Source organism: Castanea sativa, chromosome 2, assembly GCF_040712315.1.
Source record: "Castanea sativa cultivar Marrone di Chiusa Pesio chromosome 2, ASM4071231v1".
NCBI lineage: Eukaryota > Viridiplantae > Streptophyta > Magnoliopsida > Fagales > Fagaceae > Castanea > Castanea sativa.
In genome coordinates this window covers 29,484,371-29,506,483 of record NC_134014.1, presented here as the reverse complement: position 1 = coordinate 29,506,483, position 22,113 = coordinate 29,484,371, and the positions used below count along the sequence as shown (strand labels likewise).

Here is a 22,113-nt window from a genome sequence, read left to right as displayed (position 1 = left end):
CTAGGTGGAGAAATTGGTTTGCGAAGCGCCATCTGGTGATTGGGAATTTCACACAGTTATATCTGATGTGGTTATTGTGGAAGGAGCGCAATAATTGGGTCTTTGAAGATAAAGTCAATTCAAAGTACCAGCTTGAAGACATACTACATTGATCTTTGTTTGGTTGGTCCTGTGTGTGGGGTCTCACAGATGGTATCTCTTTACTAGATTTCAAAGAATCACTCTCTTTGGCATAATTTTGTAGTTCTTTTAGGTTTTGGAGTGCTTATCATAGTGAGCCGGTCATAACCTTTTTCATTATTTAACTTACAAAAAAAGAAAAGAAAAGAAAATATCGTTCAATCTTCAATCCTACTATTTTTTTTTTCTTCACTAATCTAGTTTGTTGCTGGAATTTATTCTTAAACCCTTCTTCTACAATAGACCTAAGTTATCTTTTCTGTATCATGTACTTTTAATCTATTGGCTACATGGGTAGGTGTGGTAAATCAGATAAGGAAATACATGGTAGTATAATCCTCTTCAACAAACATAATTCTGACAACCTACATTTGTTCTCCTATCTTTTTGATGATATTATCCGACACCACATGAACTTTAAATGAGGAACCCAAGGGCTGTCCAGAATAGTTCATGGGCAATTGCTCACCTTACACCTTAAGACCCCAGCCAGATTTTTAACAACCATCTCTTGTACCCATCAATGCCAACTTATTCTTACTCAAGTTTATCCTGAGGCTTGAAACTAGTTCAAAAGAACAGAATTATAATTCTAACTTTCAGGGTCAATATTGCAAGACAATATATATATTAATCATTAATAAAGAGCAAATGAGAGATTGTCATTCCACTGTTATTTCTTTTCTTGATCAGAAACCATGTACCCACCTTCCATTACACTCAAGAGCATCTTTTAAAAGGTGCGCATGTGTTAGAAAATTCATGATGCTAAAGTCTGAGTTAGAAAACAACAATGAGCATATTCTGGAATTTGATCAACTACAATCTTTTACATTTGTTACTTATCCAAAAAAAGAAAACTTTTACATTTGGAAATCGAAGGTTCCTCCAAGGGTAGCTTTCTTTTCATGGTCTGCTTCTTTAGGTAAAATTTTAACAACAGATAATCTCACAAACGACGTGTGCTAGTTCTTGATTGGTGCTATATGTGTAAGAATTGTGGGGAGTCAGTGGATCATCTTCTTCTTCATTGCCCCATTGCTTGTGAGTTGTGGTCGTCGGTGTTTTGTTTGTTTGGAATTCATTGGGTTATGCCTCAGAAGGTTATTGAGTTGTTTGAGTCTTGGCAGGGTAAGTTTGGAAGACATAGAAATATAGAGTTGTGGAGAATTGTGCCTCATTGCTTGTTATGGTGTATTTGGCGCGAAAGGAATGCTAGAAGCTTTGAGGGATGTGAACGCTCTATATTAGAGATTAAGTCTTTTTTCCTACACACTCTCCTCGATTGGTGTGTGGACTTTTGTCATTTTTCTTGTTCTTCCCTTCCTGTTTTACTTGATCGTTGTAATCTTGGTTATTGAGTTATGCCCCTATAGTACATTTCTAATGTACTCGGGTTGGTTATTTTTCATTTTTTAATAAAATTTCGTTACTTATCAAAAAAAAAAAAAAAAAAACTTTTACAGTTGTTAAATTTCATCTATGACCCCATCATGAAGTAACATGTTTTATCATTTTTTAAATAATATATATTTTTATCGTGATAAAATTAAAACTGCTTTTTAATCTTATAAGCCTGGTTAACTTTTTTAATATGCAAAAGTTCCTCCTAAAATATTCTTTGTGAATTTGAGAAATAAAACTAACTTGCTTAGTTTGTACAAGAATTTTTTTGAACTTGGGGATAATTCAAGTACCTTGCTTTAATTTATCCAGGTTGCTTCAAGTGGCATGGGCTTTGGACCTCAAATGGCTATGCAACTGGCTGAACGCTTGTATACTCAAGGATTTATAAGGTCTTGTAGTAATCTTTTTCCCATTGTGAAGTCATATATATGTTATATATGATATATATTCTACGGGAAATACTCAGGAAGTAAAGCAGATATTATAATTTTATTTGTGGAATTTTCCTTATTGGAGAACATAAAAATAAGATTTGTGACAGAATATGCTGCAATGTCTTAAATTAAATTGATACAGTTAAGCATATTATTAGTTTCTTAATTGTTTATTGTTCAATGTTTGGAACCTAACTGCTAATAATTTTCATATGATCTTCATCTAGTTATCCACGCACAGAGAGCACAGCCTATCCTTCTTCATTTGACTTCAGAGGCACACTTGGTGCACTAGCAAATAACACGATATGGGGCAATGATGTACAGAGATTGCTTGCCAATGGGTATCATAAACCGCGATTAGGATCTGATGCAGGTGACCATCCTCCTATTACCCCAATGCAGTCCGCAACTGAGGATATGCTGGACAAAGATGCTTGGAGACTGTACCAGTATGTCTGTCAACACTTTATAGGAACTGTCTCTCCTGACTGCAAGTATTTAAGGTAAAAAAAAAAATCTTGTCCTTTTTGTTTATTGTTTCATCTTATTGTCTTTGTTCATTTTATAGGGGAATTTTCCTTGGCACTACAAATAAGCCTTGTAGCTTATGAGCCTCTCTAAGCTTAAAGGCGCACTTGATGACATCTTTTTTATTAAATAATCAAACCAGCTCAAGCTTGAGCAAACATAAGCCTGACTTTTATTAGGCTCACAAACAAGGCTCATGAACAAAGTTAGTAAAAATAGTCTTGAAAAAAAATAAAAAAAATGTTATATTATTATTATTATTACATCTAGACACAGAAAATAACTGGAGAACCTGAGTTTCTGTCCTGGTATGAAACTAAGTTAAGTTTATTTCAAAAAACTGATTCTGCTCTTACATAAAAAGTCTAATTATAATCTTTAACTACTAGGGAATAAACTAGCTAATAGTTACATCTAGATAGGCTATCACAACATAAGTCAAAGCCGAAATTAATGAGGATATATGGCAGATCTAAGAAGTCAAAATAAGGGGCTGGCTGGCTGCCCTGAGAGGTCAGAAAGAGTGGCTGGCTGTTTGGCTTGTAGAGAGTGGCTGGTTGTCAGTCCTAATTGTAGAGGGAGGGGGGGGGGGGGGGGTTTGGTTGGCTGGCCTAAAGGTGGAGGGTGGCTACATCAATTCGAGTATAGTCCATTGGTTTTCTTTTGCAGAAAAATTACTATATTTTTCTTGTATTTAATCAATATGATGAGGACAGAGAGTGCGCAATTGATAAGCTTACCATTTGCCTAGGTTCATGGCCCAACCCCATTATCTTGTACACAAAGATCTTAATCAGAGCCCCTGACCATACCCACCTGAAAGAGATAATGAAATCTGAAACTAGCAAACCAGCCCTAGCCATATTTTTGCAACAAGGATTTGGGTTTTTATTTGGGTGTTGGCTAGGAATTTAGGACACGACCTTTCTATGTGGGAATGGAGAAATCTAGCAAAGGTAGATGAGAAAGATTCTTTTGAAAATGTTCAGACCTCAAGTTATTTTTCTTTAGAACCTTATTGGATTGGTTGTCAGCTTTGCAAAACCAATCATTTTCTTCTCTTCTTGATTTGCTTGATTCATGTAATTTTTGTATTTGATTTGTTGACCCTTGTACTCTTGCTTTGCACTAGGGTGTCCCCTTTTTTATATTAATAAATCTTGTACTATTCTTTTGAAAATGTTAGATTCCATTGGTTTAAAAGTTAAACTAAAATTTTCCCTATTGTTGAGTAACATTCTCCGTTTTGATTAGGGGGGTTGTTCAACTTAGATCTCATCTTCATTTGATTTTGTTTCTTTTCTTTTATTTTTTATTTTTGGGATAAGGAATGAAAATTTATTGATAGGGGGGTTGGTGTTCGAATAGGATTGAAAAGTTGTAGAGGGATTTTCTTTGGGGGGAATGGGGGATTCACTTAAGTTTAATTTGGTAGGGTGGGATAAGGTGTGTTCTCTTGTTGAGTGTAGTGGACTAGGGATAAGGAAGATCACTACCTTCAAAGTTTTATTGGGGAAATGGTGGCGTTTTGGGGTTGAGAAGAATCTGATGCGGGAGACGCAAGAAGATTTTTAGTTCATATTATTTATGCTTGCAAGTCAATTATATTTATATGTTTTATGTTCTTGGGCTATTAGTATTTTAATTTGGAAGCAAGGTTTTATCCGGAATTGTTTGTCTGTGCTGTGGTTCAAGAAGCTTTGATTTCTGATCTGATTTTATATGCACTAGAGGGGGGAAGTAGGAGTTGGGACTTCCTTTTCCATTGTGAATTTAATGATTGGGATACGGGGAGATTTTACTCTTTTTAAGCATGTTTCGGCCAGAATGCCAAGGGGGGAGGGTGATGATGTTCTAATTTGGCAGTTGAATCATAGTGGTATTTTTGATGTGCGCTCCTTTTATAATTCTTTATTAAAACTTCCTTCTATATCTTTCTCTTGACAAAGCAGTTGGTGTATTAAGGTACCTAAATTGGTGGCTTTCTTTTTATGGACTGCTGTCAGGAATGAGATTCTTACCATAGATAACCTTGTTAAGAAAAACTTGCTTCTTGTTAATTGGTGTTGTCTTTGTCGATGTGATGAGGAAGCTGTGGATCACCTTTTGCTCCATTGTAAGTTTGCTCATGCTTTGTGGAGTGAGGTTTTCCTTATGTTTGGGGTTTAGTAGGTGATGCCGTATACAGTTGTCTCTCTTCTTTTCACTTGGAGGAATTTGTTGGGGAATTATTCTTCAAATGTTCGGAATATGGTATCGGTGTGTCTTACGTGGTTAGTATGGAACGAACACAATGCTTAGACTTTTGAGGACAATGAGAGGCCTATTGAACTATTGAAGACATCGCTAGCTAGGATTTTGCTTGAGTGGTCTCGTATTTGGGGCCTCACACATTGTATTTCCTTGTCTGATTTCCTTATTTTTGTTAGTTGATATTTGATTTGTTTGTATTCTTTCTTTGCCGTGTGTTTACAACCGTAAACACATTTCATATTTGCTATCAATAAAACTTTTATTACCTATCAAAAAAAGAAATAATTTGGAAGCAAGGTTATTTTTGTAATAAGGCAATTAGGGTTTCCTACGCCAATTAGAAGTAGGGTTTAACAATCCTTTATAAACAACCTATTGTACTCCTTGTGGAGATAGTTGATATTTTGATGAATGTAAAGAATGACCATCCTAGGATACTCTTTGGTCTGATGCTGATTCTAGGTCCACCCTAGGTGCTGACTCCTAGTGGTTTTCCTGCTTGGTCCTAACCCCAAGCTAGGCCTAGGTCATATCCTTTTATTTATTTATTTTTTGTTCTAGTTGTTCTGTGTCTTAATTGATCATGGAGGCGTGTAGTAGTTTCAAAGTTTGGGGTGGATAGGGTGGGGTTGATGTTTGAAGTTGGGTAGGGCTTCACATGGTTGTGGCCTGTGGAGGACTATTAGGATGGGATGGGAGGGATTTTCCTAGTATATTCGGTTTGAGGTTGGTTTAGGGGATAGGGTACAGTTTTGGCATGATCAGTGGTGTGGAGATCAACCTCTGAAATTTACTTTTTTTTTTTGATAAGTAAGAATGATATATATACGAAAGGTTACTCTATGCCTGAAAAAGAACAAAGAGCAACCTAGGAGATACAAGAAGAAGAAAACAAAGAGAAACAAAGACAACAAGTAAATTACTAAAGGAAAAGGGAGCAAAGAAAAGAAGGGAGGGAATCACTAGACGTGAGTCCCCACGCGCGAGACCAATCAAAGAGAGTTCCACTAAAAAAAACAAGCAACTGATCACTAGAGTTATCCAAATCCTCAAAAGTCCTCCGGTTTCGCTCCTTCCAAATACACCAAAGGATGCACAGCGGGACTAAATTCCAGATCTGAGATGAATGCTTCCCCAGCCAATTCCACCAACCAAAAAGCAATTCAGGAATCGATCTAGGCATAACCCAAGCCAAGCCAAAAGTTATAAAAACAAAACTCCATAACCGGTAGGCCATTTCACAATGAAGAAGAAGGTGATCTACCGTCTTTCCACAATGACGGCACATAATGCACCAATCCACGAAATCCAATCTCCTCAATCTCAGATTGTCTCCCGTTAGGATCTTATTCCAAGCTACACACCAAACAAAAAAAGAAACTCGCCTTGGGGGAGGATGTGTTGATGAGTCAACATATGGGGGAAAGACGCAGTTGGGATGTGTGATTACAACGTGGGTTTAACGATTGGGAGGTGGAGTTAGTAGGGGTTTTTCTTCACAAGTTGGAGCTTCATATTCCTTCAAATGTGAAGGGATCGATTGAGGTGGAGGTTGAACTATTGAAGAAAAGTGGAGATTTCAACATTCCTTCTTTTATAGTGCTCTAAGGTGATCTTCTATCATTTTTCCTTGGAAAAGTATTTGGGGGTGTGAAGGCTCCACGTCGCGTTTCTTTCTTTGTTTGGACAGTTGTGTGGGGGGAAGATTCTTAAAGGTGATAACTTGCAAAAGCAAGGGCATATTTTAGTAGATTGGAGTTGTCTTTATCGGCGTAGTTTGGAGGATGTCAACCGTCTGTTGATTCATTGTGAGGGGGTTTCCAAGTTGTGGAATTTTTCCCTTATGTCTTTTATAGTTTCCTGGATCTTTCCGAAGAAAGTGAGTGATTTATTAATGGGGTGGAGGAATTGGTTGGGGAAGCATGCATTGAATGTTTGGAATTTGGTGCCCTTGGCCTTGTGTGTTATGTGGATTATTTGGAGGAAGCAGAATAGTCATATTGTTAAGGATCAGGAGCATTTGGTGGATTAGTTTATAGCGTTATATACAGGGATGTTGTTTGATTGGTCTCGTTCTTGGGGATTCACTTTTAGTGATTCTTCTGTTCCATTGTTCTTAGATTCTCTTCTTATTTGTGTGTAGTTTGCTTTCTTTTGTGTTTTTATATATGTCGTTTTGCTACTTCATTCTTCTTGCATGATGTAGCCTTTTTCTAATAAAATTTTTATTGACCAAAATGGAATCACCCATGTAAACCAGGGCTGTACTCAGTAGCAGTACAATCAATCTTTCAAGATTTGGTTTCTTTTTCTTTTTGCCTTCATTTTCTCTGTAACCAAACATATAAAGACAAAAGAACAGAAAGTAGATGAATGGATTACCAAGGCCAAGACCTACTAAGATGAAATTTCTAAGAACACAGTGGGCTAAAGCGTGGGGTTTTCAGAGAGAGAGAGAGAGACTAGATCTGTGCTTGAGTCAAGATTCTTGTTGCCGGTGAGGAGGAAATATGGCATGGGAATTTTTAAAGATTTGGTAGTTTAAGGTCCATTCTAGTTTTTTATTTTATTTTATTTATTAATTTAGGCCACTTAGCAGCCCATGTGGCAGATTTTTTTTTAATTTAATTTTTTTATGATCACTATTAGCCACGTTAGCTTTTTTCATCCACTACACACTACTTAACGGTAGGGATTATTTTAATAGTAACTAACCCTAATAATAATTATATTAATTGACAAGCACACACTCAGTGGTCTTGAACCCTTCCTCTATCCCATCACTATGGTGGGAGGAAGAACCATTGGAGTTATAGTTCATTTAAGAGTGCATGCTTGTGTGGATTTAAAATAAAGCTTCAGCTTTGGCTTGATCTCAAACAAAAGCTTGAAGTTAACTCTTTTTGCTACTTAAGCCAAGCTTGATTAAAAATTTTCAAGCTATAGCTCAAACGTGGTTATTTGGATCTACAGTCAAGCTGGACTCGAGCTTGGGTTTGTAGTATTTGGACAAGTAAAGTTCTTAAAGCTCTGCTCATATTCAGCACCATTTTTGTAGGTAATTAAATGTAGTCAAGCATGAATTCATGAACTAATTGACTTATGACCACTGCATTCTCTCTCTTCTTTTGTGATTAAGTTGCAAATGCTCTTTAGGCTCAAAGCTTTTGTCTACTTTTAATCTGTTTTGAGCAAAGGTTTTCCCCCTTCATACGCATCATGTATGAAGCTGAAGAAAGCCATTTATTCTTTTAATCTATTCCAGGACAAAGGTCAAATTTTCAATTGGTGGAGAATGCTTCCATTGCACTGGGCAGCACGTTATAGATGAAGGATTTACATCTATTATGCCATGGTTGGCAGTAACTGAGAGAAATCTTCCTCGGTTTACAAAAGGAGAGAAGATAGAAGCTTCAAAAGTGGAGCTATACGAGGTAGTAATTTTATCCTCCTAAAAAAATATTATATTTGTTTACAATTTTTCATTTATTCATTTTTTAATTTCGTTTGAGCTGTTAGAAATTCAAAATGCTCATGTATTCACCTTTTTGAGGGTGGAGAAATGGGGCTGGGGGTTGGTTGATGGGTAGAGAGTTTGGCTCTAACATGCTGCCTCTCTTTTAAGGATAGGATGATATGCTACTCTCTAAGATGATATTGAATAAGGGAAAAACAAGGAAAGGAAAAGCTGAAGTCAAATATCTTGATATACTGATGGTGCATTTTATTATGTTATTGATGATATCTGAATTTCAAATAATCTCCAGGGGAGTACCATGCCTCCAGAATGTCTTAGTGAGAGTGAACTGATTTCCCTGATGGAGAAGAATGGAATAGGCACAGATGCTTCAATACCTGTGCATATTAACAACATATGTGAGCGCAACTATGTGCAGGTTTCTGAATCTTTATATTGCTAAATGACTTGTCTCATTTGAGACATTCCATGGGTTTGTGTAGAAAAATTCTCTCTTTCTAAGATTTGAATATTCTGTTTACAATGAAATTGCAGGTACAAGCTGGCAGGAAGTTGGTTCCAACCAGCCTGGGTATCACCCTGATAAGAGGCTATCAATGTATTGATCCAGATCTCTGTTTGCCAGATATTCGAAGTTTCATTGAGCAACAGATTACTCTTGTTGCTAAAGGTCAAATGGATCATTTTCGTGTTGTGCAGCATGTCCTACAACAGTTTAAACAAAAGTTCACTTATTTTGTTAAGCAGGTGAGAAAATTTCATCTTGTTGTCTCTCTCCCCCCCCCCCCCCCCCCTGAGTGCTTCTTTTACTACTTGCTCACTGTTCTTCCAATTAAAAAGGGGAATTATGCCTTGTGTATTTCTCAACCTGCTTATTGAAGCGCTAATCCCTGGTCCTTGGGTTTTGCTGCACAAATACTTTCTGCAATTCAGCTTTGTGTGGTGCTTGATCTTTTCCTTAAGTGTAGGATCAATGGATCATGTTCCTTTGCACTTATGTAATTGTGTTCTTTTTTGCTTTAATCACCTTCAATTCAAATACTGGTGCAACCTTTGGTCTGTATTCCATGATATTAAATGGTTTGTAAATGACTTACGTTGTCATGAATTTGTACCATCTTTCACTTGCCCTGATTGCACCCATTCCTTTCTTTGATCATCCCTGTATTTCTATCCATCCATGTCAATATCCTTATTTCAGCTGAACATTTCTGGATATGTACATTTGTCTGGCACATACCTTACATGTCTCACTGGCTATAATGTTGTTTAATAATGTAAAGAGAAGGTGACCCGTTTTCACCTTTGCTATTTATTCTATTGATTGAGGTACTTAGTAGGATGATTACTATAGCAGTGATGGGAGGAAGATTGTCGGGCTTCAAGATAGAGGGAGGAGAGGAGAGGAACTAGTAATTCCCCATTGATTATATGTTGTTGACACTATCTTATTTTGTAATGCAAATATGGAAAATATCTGAGCACTGAGATGGGTGTTGATTTGGTTTGAAACAGTTATGGGTTGAGGGTCAATTTAAATAAGATTATATGAGATGTAAGGTGGGCTCTTAGCAAAGGATTATATGGGCCTACTACTGTGGCCACTTAGTTTAGAATGGTTTAATTGAAAGGACCAAGAGTTGGGTAGCAGTGAGGGAGAATTTCTCTCTCAAGAGGGGAAGAATTGGGGTTTGGGGGGGGTAGAGTCACTATTATTACGGGTGCCCTAATGAGCTTGCCCATATACTTTATGTCTTTGTTTATGGTACTGGTAAGTGTTACAGATAGATTGGAGAGACTGCAACATGAATCATCTGTTAGATTGGAGACAGGTGACACTATCATTGAGAATGGGGTAGTTTGGCCTTTTTTCCCCTCCTAAAAGCTGGACCAGGCAAAGAACTAAGAAACGGGAGTGGTTTTTAGTTTTCTAGTCCAACTGGGGTTCAAACAGTGGTTGATAAATAATTTAATTAATAATAATTTAATAATATTAAATAGAATAAATTTATATGGTTTTCTATTTTATTTTGGGATGTTTCAAACTATTTTTCAGAGGTACTTCTTGCTTTGACCTTGGAAGAAGAATTATAAACACTTGGTAGTTAATTTTCATGCAAATTAAAATACTTGGGGGGGGGGGGGGTTTATAAAATACTTGCTAAAGTTTTGGCTATTCGTCTTCGCATGGTTTTAGGAGAGATCATTTCAGCTCCTCAGAATGCCTTTGTTCTAAATAGGCAGATTCTTGATTCCGTTCTTATTGCTAATGAATGTCTTGATAGTAAATTGAAGTCTGGTCAGCCAAGGTTGTTATGTAAATTGGATATAGAGAAAGCCTTTGATCATGTGAACTAGGGATTTCTTACTCGCTTGAGCGCTGTGGATTTTCTAATAAGTGGAGGCGAGGGATTTCTCTTTGTTTATCAACGGTTCATTTTTCTATCCTTATTAATGGTTCTCCCCATGGGTTTTTTGGAAGTTTGAGGGGGTTGCGGCAAGGTGATCCTTTGTCCCCTTTGTTATTTGTGTTGGTTATGGAAGCCATCGGTAGAATGTTGGATAAGGCTGTTCATGAAGGTCGTTTGTCAGGTTTTAGTGTAGGTGATTCTGCTGGAAGATCTTTGGTGGTTTCCCATCTCCTTTTCTCTGATGATACTCTAATTTTTTGTGATGCTAATATTGATTAAATGCTTATTCTTCGTATGGTGCTCATTTGGTTTGAGGTTGTGTCTGGTCTGAAGGTAAATTTGGGTAACTTTGAACTGGTGGCTGTGGGGGCAGTTCATAGCATGGATCTTTTGGTGGCTATCTTAGGCTACAAGCAAGGGTCTCTCCCAATGAAATATTTGGGTCTTCCTTTGGGGGCAAAATTTAAGGACAAGTCAATATGGAATCCAATTCTAGAGAAACTAGAAAGAAAATTAGCAAGTTGGAAGAAGTTATATTTATCCAAGGGAGGTAGAGTCACTTTGATTAAAAGCACTCTCTCAAATCTTCCTACTTATTTTCTTTCTTTATTCCCTATTCCTGCTTCAATGGCCAACCAAATTGCTGGACTTCAGCGGGACTTTCTGTGGGGTGGCCTAGGGGATGAGCCCAAATTTCATTTGGTTAATTGGTCTACGGTGTGTACTCCGCTTTCTTCAGGTAGGTTGGGGATTAGGAACCTGATAACTTTCAATGTAGTTTTATTAGGGAAGTGGTTATGGAGATTTGGGCAAGAAAGGGATGCTCTATGGCGTCAAGTGATAGAGGTGAAGTATGATTGTGATTGGGGTGGTTGGTGTTCTAGCTCTTTCTCTGGTCCATATGGAGTATGTTTGTGGAAAAATATTAGAAAGGGGTGGCCCTCTTTATCTCGGTTTATTCTGTATGAAATTAGAGATGGATCAAAAGTGAAGTTTTGGCTAGATCGTTGGTGTGAAACTTCTTCTCTTGCAGACCGCTATCCTGAATTATATAGGATTTGTCCTATCAAAGAGGCAAGTGTGGCGGATCTAATTAGGTACACCAATGGAGTCCTCCATTGGGAGATACATTTTTGTAGGGATGTGCATAATCGGGAATTGGAAGCTTTCAGGAGCTTCATAAATACCATTTATAGCACTCCTATAAGGGGGATTGGGGAGGATAAGAGATGTTGGCTGCCTTGTGAGAGTAAGGGGTTCACGGTTAGTGCGTACTACCATCTTCTAGTTGGCCATAGTGAGCAGTTTTCCCTTAGAAGAGCATTTGGAAGCAGAAGATTCCATCTAGAGTGGCTTTCTTTGTATGGACCGCGGCCTTGGGGAAATGTCTGACAATTGACAATTTAAGAAAAAGAAAGGTTTGCATTTTGGATTGGTGGTATATGTGCAAGTGTAATAGTGAAATTGTTGACCATCTATTCCTTCATTGCCCGGCTGCTTTGGAGTTGTGGGATATGGTTTTTGGTTTATTTGGAGTTTGTTGGGTTATGCCAATGTCTGTTGTTGGGCTATTTGCTTGTTGGCAAGGTCGATTTGGTCGCCATCGTAATGGAGATATATGGATGGTTGTTCCTCATTTTTTGATGTGGTGTATGTAGAAGGAGAGAAATAGTAGGTGTTTTGAAGACAATGAGTGTTCCATGCTTGATCTCAAGCTTCTATTTTTCAAAACCTTATTGGATTGGTTCTCTGTGTGGAGAAACCAACATTTTTCTTCTATTTTGGATTTACTTGATTTATGTAATGTTCGTATTTGATGTTCACCCCTGTATACTCCTTGTGTACTTAGGTGTCTCTCTTTTTGATATCAATAAATCTTTATTACTTATCAAAAAAAAAAATTTACTGTATTCTCAATGGGTTCAGCTTTGCACAGAAACAGCATATTGAAAACTAGATAGAAATGGTGACTAAATTCATGTGTAAGCTTGCTGTGAGGATACAGAAGGAAACCAAGTCCCTTTAGAAGTCTTGAACCTAGTACCATTGTGCTTGATGTGGACTTTGTGGAGAGAGAAATGGAAGAACCTTTGGGGGGCAGGAGTTGTCAGGTGCAAGGGTTAAGTTGGTATTTGTCAACTCATTATTTCATTGGATTTTAGTAGATATGGATAGACCCAATGGTAATGTAGACTTTTATTTTTTAGAGTTTGTTTGCGTTGTAAGTTGGCATACACTCAGTACGTTCACTGCATTCAATGTACTGTTGAACTTATTTTATTATTAATATTAATTCTTATTACCTAAAAAAAATCATACTGCTTTAATTCAATTCATTCCACGGTATTCCTGCTTTTGCCTTTGTTCAATTATTTTTGTTTATATGGTAAAATTCTTTGGTATCTGGACAGAACAATACTCTAATAGTGTCACTAAAAAAATTTGTCACAATCATTCGTGTAAGATTACAATTTTTTCCATTCTGACAATTTGATATAATATGCACTTTTATTGTCCTTAAGGCATCAATACACAAAGTTCAAAGAAAGATGTGTATGAACCCTTTTTTTTTATAAAAAAAAAAAACTTTAATTTTTTTGACAGTGTAGCTTATGAACCTAGGTGTACCTGTTAAGATCATATTTTCTGTGTTTTTTTTTCTCAAATGAACTACTGTTAAGTTGGTTGGCCTATTGTCCAGCATACATATGAACGTGTTATTGGGCACAATTAAATATAAAACTTTTTCAGAGTGTTCACCATTGTGAACATGCTCAGTTTTTTTCAATAAAAGTATTATTACCTATAAAAAAATATATAAAACTTTTAAGCTCTAAAGATCTATTATATGCGAGTAGTGTCTACTATAGCATAATGCAATCTGGAGTTTTAAGAGAGAATTTTTTTTTTTTTTTTTTTTTCTTACAGGAAAGTGTAATTTCCTTAAAAAGCACAAAAAGGGGGTGCCACCTAGTACATGGGAAATTTACAAGGGAAGAGAGTCTTAGGGAGATATATATGAGGGGGCTAACAATTTTTACAAATTTTTCTTTTGAGTGGTATTAGTGGTAATTCTAGATTACACCTAGTGGAATGGCTAAGGTTTGTAGGCCTGTGCAGCTTGGGGGGCTAGGTATAAGACATTTGAGAAGTTTTTAACTCTGCTTTGTTAGGCAAGTGGTTGTGGAGGTATGGCATAGAGACAGATGCTTTATGGACAAAGGTTATGGAGGCAAAATATGGGAATGTTTGGAGTGGTTGGTGCACGAAAAAGGTGACAAGTGCGTATATGGTGATAGCCTCTAGAAGTTTATTAGAAGTGGTTGGTTGAACCTTTCTAAACTCCTATGGTATGAGGTGGGTGATGGTAGTAGAGTGAAGTTTTGGAAGCATGTGTGGTGTGGGGATTGTACCCTCAAAGAGGATTTTCTTAAACTTTACTATCGTAGTAGGGCAAGGGATGCTTCAATGGCGGATGTCATGGGTTGGTCTGGTGGGAAGATTCATTGGGATGTTCGATTTCGTCATCCACCTTAGGATTGGGAGCAAGAATTTTTTGATCGGTTTATGGGCATTGTCTACTCTTCAACTGTGAGGGGCGTTGGCCCTAACAAGGTTTGTTGGAAACCAGCTAGGAGTAGAGGCTTTAAGGTTAGAGGATTTTATCTTTCTTTCTACCCTCCTACTCTTACTTCTTTCACTTGGAGAATGGTGTGGCAATCAAAGGTTCTTCCAAGGGTAGCTTTTTTCTCATGGTTTGCTTCTTTAGGGAAGATTTTTACAACTGATAACCTTCGCAAAAGGTGTATTATAGTTCTTGATTGGTGTTATATGTGTAAGAGGTGTGGGGAGTCACTGGGTCATCTTCTTCTTCATTGCCCCATAGCATTTGAGTTGCAGTCTTTGGTGTTTTGTTTGTTTGGAATTTACTAGGTTATGCCACATAAGATAATTGAGTTGTTTTAAGTCTTGACAAGGTAAGTTTATAGGCTTTTGGAGACTCGTGCCGCATTGTTTGATGTGGTGTATTTGGAGTGAGAGGAATGCTAGATGTTTAAAGGGATGTGAATGGTCCTTGCTAGAGATTAAATCTTTCTGCTGCCATACTCTCCTTGTTTGTAGTGTGGCTCTATCACATTTTACTTGTTTTTCCATTCCTGTTTTACTTGATCATTGTAATTTTAGTTCTTGATTTTTGCCCCAAAGTACTTAGGTTGGCTTCTTTTTAATAAAATTTTTCGTTTCCTATCCAAAAAAAAAAATTTACAATTTGAGGCTTTAGTTGAAATTGCCTCTTTAGTCTCTTTTCCATATTCTTTGATTGTTTTGTCAATTTGGTGATAACTTATTTATATAGTATAATTTTAAAACTAGTTCTATGTAAAATGTTCTAATACTTTTAAGGTTATTTTTCTAGTTGCCCAATGCCAGATGTTACTTAGGAAGTTAAGCACTTAGACCACTAGTATTCAACTCATTGGCGAGACTCCCATAGAAGAATCCCTAAGGAATACGAAGTTGAGTTCCCTTAAATAAGAATACATACTTTATAATGTAGGAGGTGGTGGGATGGGCTGGTAAACTGCATACAACAGTTTCAAATAGGACCAAAATATGGATCACTAATGTATAGGTCCTCAAATATTTAAAAGAGAATTGTGTATCTCATAGTAATAAGGAAACATAAACATCAATTCAATACCTCAGCTGTTGGTGACAGTAAGTAGTTAGAATGCCAGATCAAGTGTGTTTGGCATCAGCTTTTAGCATTCTCTTAAAGCTTTTAATTTTTATGTCCAGCTTTTTAAAATCTCACTTTTTCTAAGGTACAAATATACTTTAACACACTTTTAGCAAAAAGTTAGATAAGTTGTTCACAAATGGACACCAAGTGACTCAGCACAAGTAACTGCACTTAGCTAGTCATGAAGATTTAATTTATTCTTTGTAAGCTAGCCTATTGCCATGATGGAAAGTTTTAGATGTGTTTATAGGAGGCTTGTAATTCATGTGTTGATGTCATAGTTTCATACACACACATGATTTTTCCAGAAGTTGAGGCTTTCATCCATAACTTGATACACAAGCATATAGTGCAATGGGTGCGGACACAAACTATGCCTTTGCTATTTCCTTAATTCTTTTTTAAAATATTAAGACTCTTGCATTGTCTTCCCCCTCGGTATTATAAATGAGGGAACTCCTCATCATCCCTCTTAAGCCTTAGCACATTGAGCCTTCTCCCACTTGCATAATTGCATTCTCTCTCTCTCTCTCTCTCTCTCTCTCTCTTCAGTACATTGATGCTCAGTCTTATTCTCACTATGTGCAGAAGTATTTTGGGTTAGGGGAAATTATAGAAGATAATCACTAGAAGCATTGATGTGGATGATGCATGGCACTTTTTTTCCTGATCTAAGAGTGTGTCTGACTCAATGTTTTACTTTAGATTTGTTCTCATTGATCTGGTGTGCAGTTACAACCCTCTTGAATCTATAGCTACATTCGTTCTTAGCTCATCATTCAACTTTTCCCCCTCCTTCTTTTGACCCTTTCCAGATTGAAAATATGGATGCATTGTTTGAAGCACAGTTTTCTCCACTTGCTGACTCAGGACGTGCTCTTAGTAAGTGCGGTAAATGCCTGCGGTACATGAAATACATCTCCATGCAACCATCACGTCTGTACTGTGGTACATGTGAGGAGGTTTACTATCTTCCTCAAAATGGTACCATCAAGGTAATTTTATTTATTTTTAATTAATTTTCATTCTTTAACGTGAATACCTTCAAAATCTATTCCCCCTTTTTAGTATAATTGGTGGATATATTTTACTATATTCTCAGGTCTTCGTATAGAACAAAAGGTTGGTATTGGTTTCTGAACAATAATGGTTTACCTTATATACAATTTCTATACTGCCTTTGTACTCTACTTAAATTTTTGTTCCTCTCCATATATATCAATAAACAAGGTTGGGTCCTATTCACCGGTTCATTGGAAACTGAGCTAAGGCAAAAATACCTTTTTGCTCCTTATATTTTAGTCATGTTTTTAATTTGGTCCTCAAGTTTTTATATCTTCATTTTGGTCCTGATGTTTCTAAACTTAGCCAAAAGTATATTGGTGTTGTATTTCTCCACTAAAAATAGAACTGTTATTACTTATTACTTTTTGTCCAGCATGAATTTATTAGCATCTTATGTCCAACACCCAAATCTGAATATCTTCGTCTTTTTTTTTTCTTTTTCTTTTTTGATAGGAATATCTTCTTATTTGATATATAACCAAAAAAAATTATTTATCTGCAGTTATACAAGGAACTTTCTTGCCCTTTAGACAACTTTGAGCTTCTGATCCTTTCCATGCCTGGCCCAGAAGGCAAGTCATTCCCACTCTGCCCATACTGCTACAATAGCCCTCCATTTGAAGGTGTGGACACACTCTTTGGTGCTGTTAAAACCGGTAATTCTGGCAAATTGGGGAAGGGAGCTGGAATGCCCTGCTTCCTCTGCCCACACCCCACGTGCCGACATTCACTGATTGCCCAAGGAGTATGTGCTTGTCCAGAATGTAGTGGGACACTTGTTCTAGACCCTGTAAGTGCTCCAAAGTGGAGACTTAATTGCAATATGTGCAATTGCCTTGTCTTCCTCCCTCAAGGTGCTCACAAGATTTCCACTACTCAGGAGCGATGTCCTGATTGTGACTCTAAAATCATAGAAGTTGACTTCAACAAGAAGACAACACCTTTGGAGGATGGAGCTACCATATATGTTGGTTGCATTCTTTGCGATGAGTTGCTTCATTCACTTGTGGAGATGAAGCATGGCAAATCATTTTACAAGCGCATGGGTTCAAGAGGAAGGGGGAGAGGAGCTGGAAGAGGACGAGGACGGAGTAGCGGGAAAAGGGTGGACCCCAAAATGAGTTTCCGAGATTTCTGAACTACACATGATATACATACTTTTGACATCTGAAACTGCCAGCGCTGTTCAACTTAGAAATTGTTGGTTGTTTTCCCTTTTCGAAGCAAAGTTGACATTTGGGTTATGTAGAGAGTGCTGTCGTCCATTATCAGGGATTATGTCTTGTTATGTGGAGTGGCTCCCATCAGGTTGAGATTTGGTCTTGACTTTTGAGGGGATTGGGTTCTTCTATCTATTTGTAATTCTTATGTAAGAAAAAAAAAAAAAAAAAAGGGGGGGGGGGTTGCCGGGTGGTGAGCAAGAAGTAGAATAGGAAATGCACAAGTTGTGAAATCTTTCTGACCTAGACAGACGTGTCGTAATTTATGTAAGTTTATTTTGATGGTCCATTATTATTATTATTATTGCTTTTTAAATTTTAAATTTTATAGGTAGAGATAGTGGGGGAGGGGGAAGAGTTTTTTAGAACGCATGAGAATGAAAACCATTAAATTTTGTCATACATGCATCTGCTGGAATGTATGAATCGTGATTTAGATGCCTTTGTTTGTTTTGTGGAATATATATACTTTTCTTGTTTTGTGAATGTTGAAGTCAGAATGCAAGCTCTATGGTTCATCAATGGAGGAAATGAAAAACATGCAGAGAGAAAGAGAGAATGAACATTGTAGAACTTGAGAGAATGAATTTCCGTGTATATTAAATATCTGGCTCTGTTTCCTTATATACCAGAAACAGAGAAACAAACAAGTCAACCTATACAACCTATACAAACATGACAAGTGGCAGTAAACAACTAACTGACTGTGCTCTATAAACTACACCCGTATATTGCACTATAAACCTATGCTACTGTAGGTTAGTTCTACTATATACAAAACAACTAAACAGAACCACTAAACTAATATCTAGATATTCTATCCTTTAACAAATATCTACAAGTCCCAAATATCTACAATCTGCAAGATATTTGACAGTGAAAATTATTTTTATGATTATAGTGATTAGGGCTGTCCGTAGGCCTAAAAAATTGAAACCACCCGGCTGACCCAATGTCCAGGTGATCAAGTAACGGGTTTTTGGGCCGTAAGAATTATGGGTTTGGGTTGAGTAGTGGGTCCAATGACCCTGATTCGTTGAAATCAACCCAACTGAATATGTATGTATATATATATTTAAAGATTTGCTTGATTAGGTGTTGCATCCTCATTGTTTGGAATTCCAACCTTAGCACATATCAAGTTTATTTTTTCCTTGAGCAAAATACGCCTCTCTCTCTCTCTCTCTCTCTCTCATGTGAATGGTATGGAATGGGATTAAATCTATGCATTTGGATTAAATAGTGACTTTTTTTTTTGGTTGATGAAAAAAGACTATTGAACAGAGAAACAAAGACTAGCTTCTTCCCTAATAACAGAAACAAAATAGGGTGGGCAGCTACCCCAATCAAAGGAATAAAAAAAAAATTACAAGCTAAAGACCACTTAGGGCCTGTTCGGTTGGAAGAGTGGAAAAGTGGGAGGATGGAAAATTGTGGAAGGAAGGAAAAGTGGGAGGATGGAAAATATTTAGTTTTCCCTCTTGTGTGTCCGGTTGGAGGGGTGGAAAAGTGAGAGGATGAAAAATGTAATTTATATAAATTGACTATTATACCCTTATTACATAATATGTAATAAATAGATTTATTTGTACTCATTATATAATATAAAATTTATCACATCATATATATAAATTTTTATTATTATAATGTAAAAATTAGATTAGGTCACGTTGAAAAAAAAAGTTCAAGTAATGTTGAAAAAAAAAAACAAGTTTAGTAACGTTGAAAAAAAAAAACGTTTAGTAATATTGAAAAAAAAAAAAGAAAAAAAGAAAAAAAAAAAAGCAATAGGTGGGATGGGGGCTTTTTAGTAAAAGCCCCCCTCCCAAAGTTTTCTCCCCTCCATTTTCCTCCCAATTTGGGAGGAAAATATTTGTGAGCCCGGGAGAAAAATTTTCCTCCCGGTTTTTCATCCTCCCTTTATTTTCTTTCCAAACGAATAGTGAAAAATGCCTATTTTCCTTCCTTTGTTTTCTATCTTCCCTATTTTCACTCAAAACGGACGGGGCCTTAGGGAGTGAGCTACCATATTAGCTAGCTTAGGAACCCAAGAGATAGAAACACAAGAATAAGTTACAAGAAGAGATTGCATGTCAGCTAAGATTGAAGCAATTTTCCAAGGTGGGGGAAAAATCAACTCATGAATAGCATCATGACAAATCTTAGAATCTGGCTTAATAATAACATTCTCAGTCTCCAACTTAGCAGCCAGTGATAACGCCAATCTACCAGCTTTAACCTCTGCCTGGAGAGGGAAAGATGGTTTACGCTTGTCATAAATGCCCCTAAAAAAATTTGCCTTTTGTTTTTCATCAATTGGGGTGAACTAGATAAGTTTGGATAGAGTTAGATCTAAATGTGGGTTAGGGTAAGTATGTGGAGTAATTATGAATTTTATTTCATTTTTATTTAAAAAGAAAAACAAAACAAAATTGTGGTAAACGAATTAACATAATAATATATATATATATATATATATATATATATATATATATATCATATACTATATAATAAAAGTTAGACTTAGAGGCCGTAGTTGCGTCAAGTGGCTTCACCATATTGTAGAAATCTTTTTAGATTTTAAGAAAAAATAGATATAATTTTTCTTCTCCTAAAATTTCTAAGTTGATAAAAATCTTATTTTGATTATAATCCAAATTCTTCATCTAATCATTTATTAAAATTCTTAATTAAAAAAAGCAACATACTAAACATTTATTAAAAAACAGTAACATACTACACATGCAGAAATTTATAGATATAATTTTGTTATTATCAACTTTTCTTCTATGACTTAATCACTTTTTTGGATAGAGTTATGTTGAGTTTAACTTCTTCTTATTTGGATAATTTTAAACTTCTAAGCTAATTATAACTTAAAAAAAATATGTCTATCCTATTTCCTTATTGCCATTCATGATTACTTACTTTCTTTCTTCTTTTTTTTTTTTTTTTTTTTTTCAATGACTATATGACTTTTTTTTTTTTTTTTGGATAAACATACATCCTAAGTTGATTCTTCTTCTCTTATAATTTCTAGAACGATTAGAAATCTAAGTTCCTCACAATTGAAAATTCTCTCTCTATATATAATGTTTTTCAATGTATTTTTATATATTCTTAGGCACAACTTCTTCTTCTTCTTCTTCTTCTTCCTCTTCTTCTTTTCTCTCCCCCTTCTCTTACAATTTCTATGTTGTTTAGAAATCTAACTCTCCTTTATTTTATTATTATTACTTAGGCAATTTGATGTTTGTGAAATCCATAGTAAAAGTCTTTATCAAACCTACCATCCAAACTATTACAGGTATGTATTTATCTTCTTTGTTTTTTTTTTTTAAGGTTTTGCTTATGAGTCATAAATGCAATTTTAAATCCATGAAATCTATTATATAAACCTCTATAAATATTATTTAAGAATTATCAAATTTTGTATTCTCTCCTACAACAAGGGTTCTATTTGTATTTGTGTTATGTTTATATGTGTGTTATTAGATTAAATTAATTTTCTTGAGAAGTAAAATATTTATGTTACTATTTCTCTTTTTTTTTTTTGTTGTTAATGATATTATATGTGTGCGAAAGAAATTGTCTAACATTATGAGCATGTAACTTTTTTTTTTTTTTTAATTTCAATGTAATTAATTTTTATTTTGATTTTTACAAATATCAATATCCATACCTATATTTATCGCCCACAACACATTTAAATAGTATTCATGAATTTTTTTTTTTTTTTTAACATAGCAATGTTATAAATATCAACAACATATTCCTTCACAAGATTGCTATTAGCAAGTAATATTAAATCTACACCATGAAAGGGAATTCACATCTTAATATGATCATGCAACTATTTTCTTGAACTAATAATTTTTTCTAACAATTGTCTTTATCCTTTTATCCATTAAGACTCCTTTAATATTAAATCTTCATGACTCTCCACTCCTTTTTAAGGAGATCCCGTTTAGATAAAAGAGGCCATTAGTGTATCAAAATGTAACTATAAATAAAGGTTTGAAAAACAAAATACCATGTAGTCTATACTCTTCAAGTGCATAACACATTTTAGATGTACTACAAATATTCTGGCAAACCTCTAGTTAAGTTTCCTTAGGTTTTTAATTATTAAATTTAGGAATTTTTTTCATATAAATATGTTGTGTGATTGTTTGAATCCAAAGAACAATACTTTATATACAATTTATATGATCTAGACTCAAGTGATTATTAATTTTTTATTTTTCAATAAAATTATTCCAAAAGTTTATAATCATAACTGTGCAACGCACAAGAGTAATGCAAGTATATAATAAAAGTTGGGATTATAAACCGAGGTTGTGCCAAGTGGCTTTACCAAAATGCAAAAAAAAAAAAAAAAAATTAGATT

At 35.6% G+C, this 22,113-nt stretch overlaps 1 protein-coding gene across 2 annotated transcripts in view; it reads left to right on the top strand.

The window, feature by feature from the left end:
• The window catches only part of LOC142624433 (DNA topoisomerase 3-beta), a 74,770-nt gene extending 56,875 nt beyond the window's left edge, over positions 1-17,895 (top strand). For both annotated transcript variants that reach the window (XM_075797997.1, XM_075797998.1), the window contains 7 exons: positions 1,897-1,976; positions 2,249-2,527; positions 8,071-8,239; positions 8,573-8,701; positions 8,818-9,030; positions 16,254-16,433; positions 17,006-17,895. In XM_075797997.1, coding sequence (XP_075654112.1) covers positions 1,897-1,976; positions 2,249-2,527; positions 8,071-8,239; positions 8,573-8,701; positions 8,818-9,030; positions 16,254-16,433; positions 17,006-17,641 — 1,686 coding nt within the window. In that variant the 3' untranslated portion in view covers positions 17,642-17,895. The remainder of the gene's footprint in view (positions 1-1,896; positions 1,977-2,248; positions 2,528-8,070; positions 8,240-8,572; positions 8,702-8,817; positions 9,031-16,253; positions 16,434-17,005) is intronic.
• Positions 17,896-22,113: the final 4,218 nt, after the last annotated feature.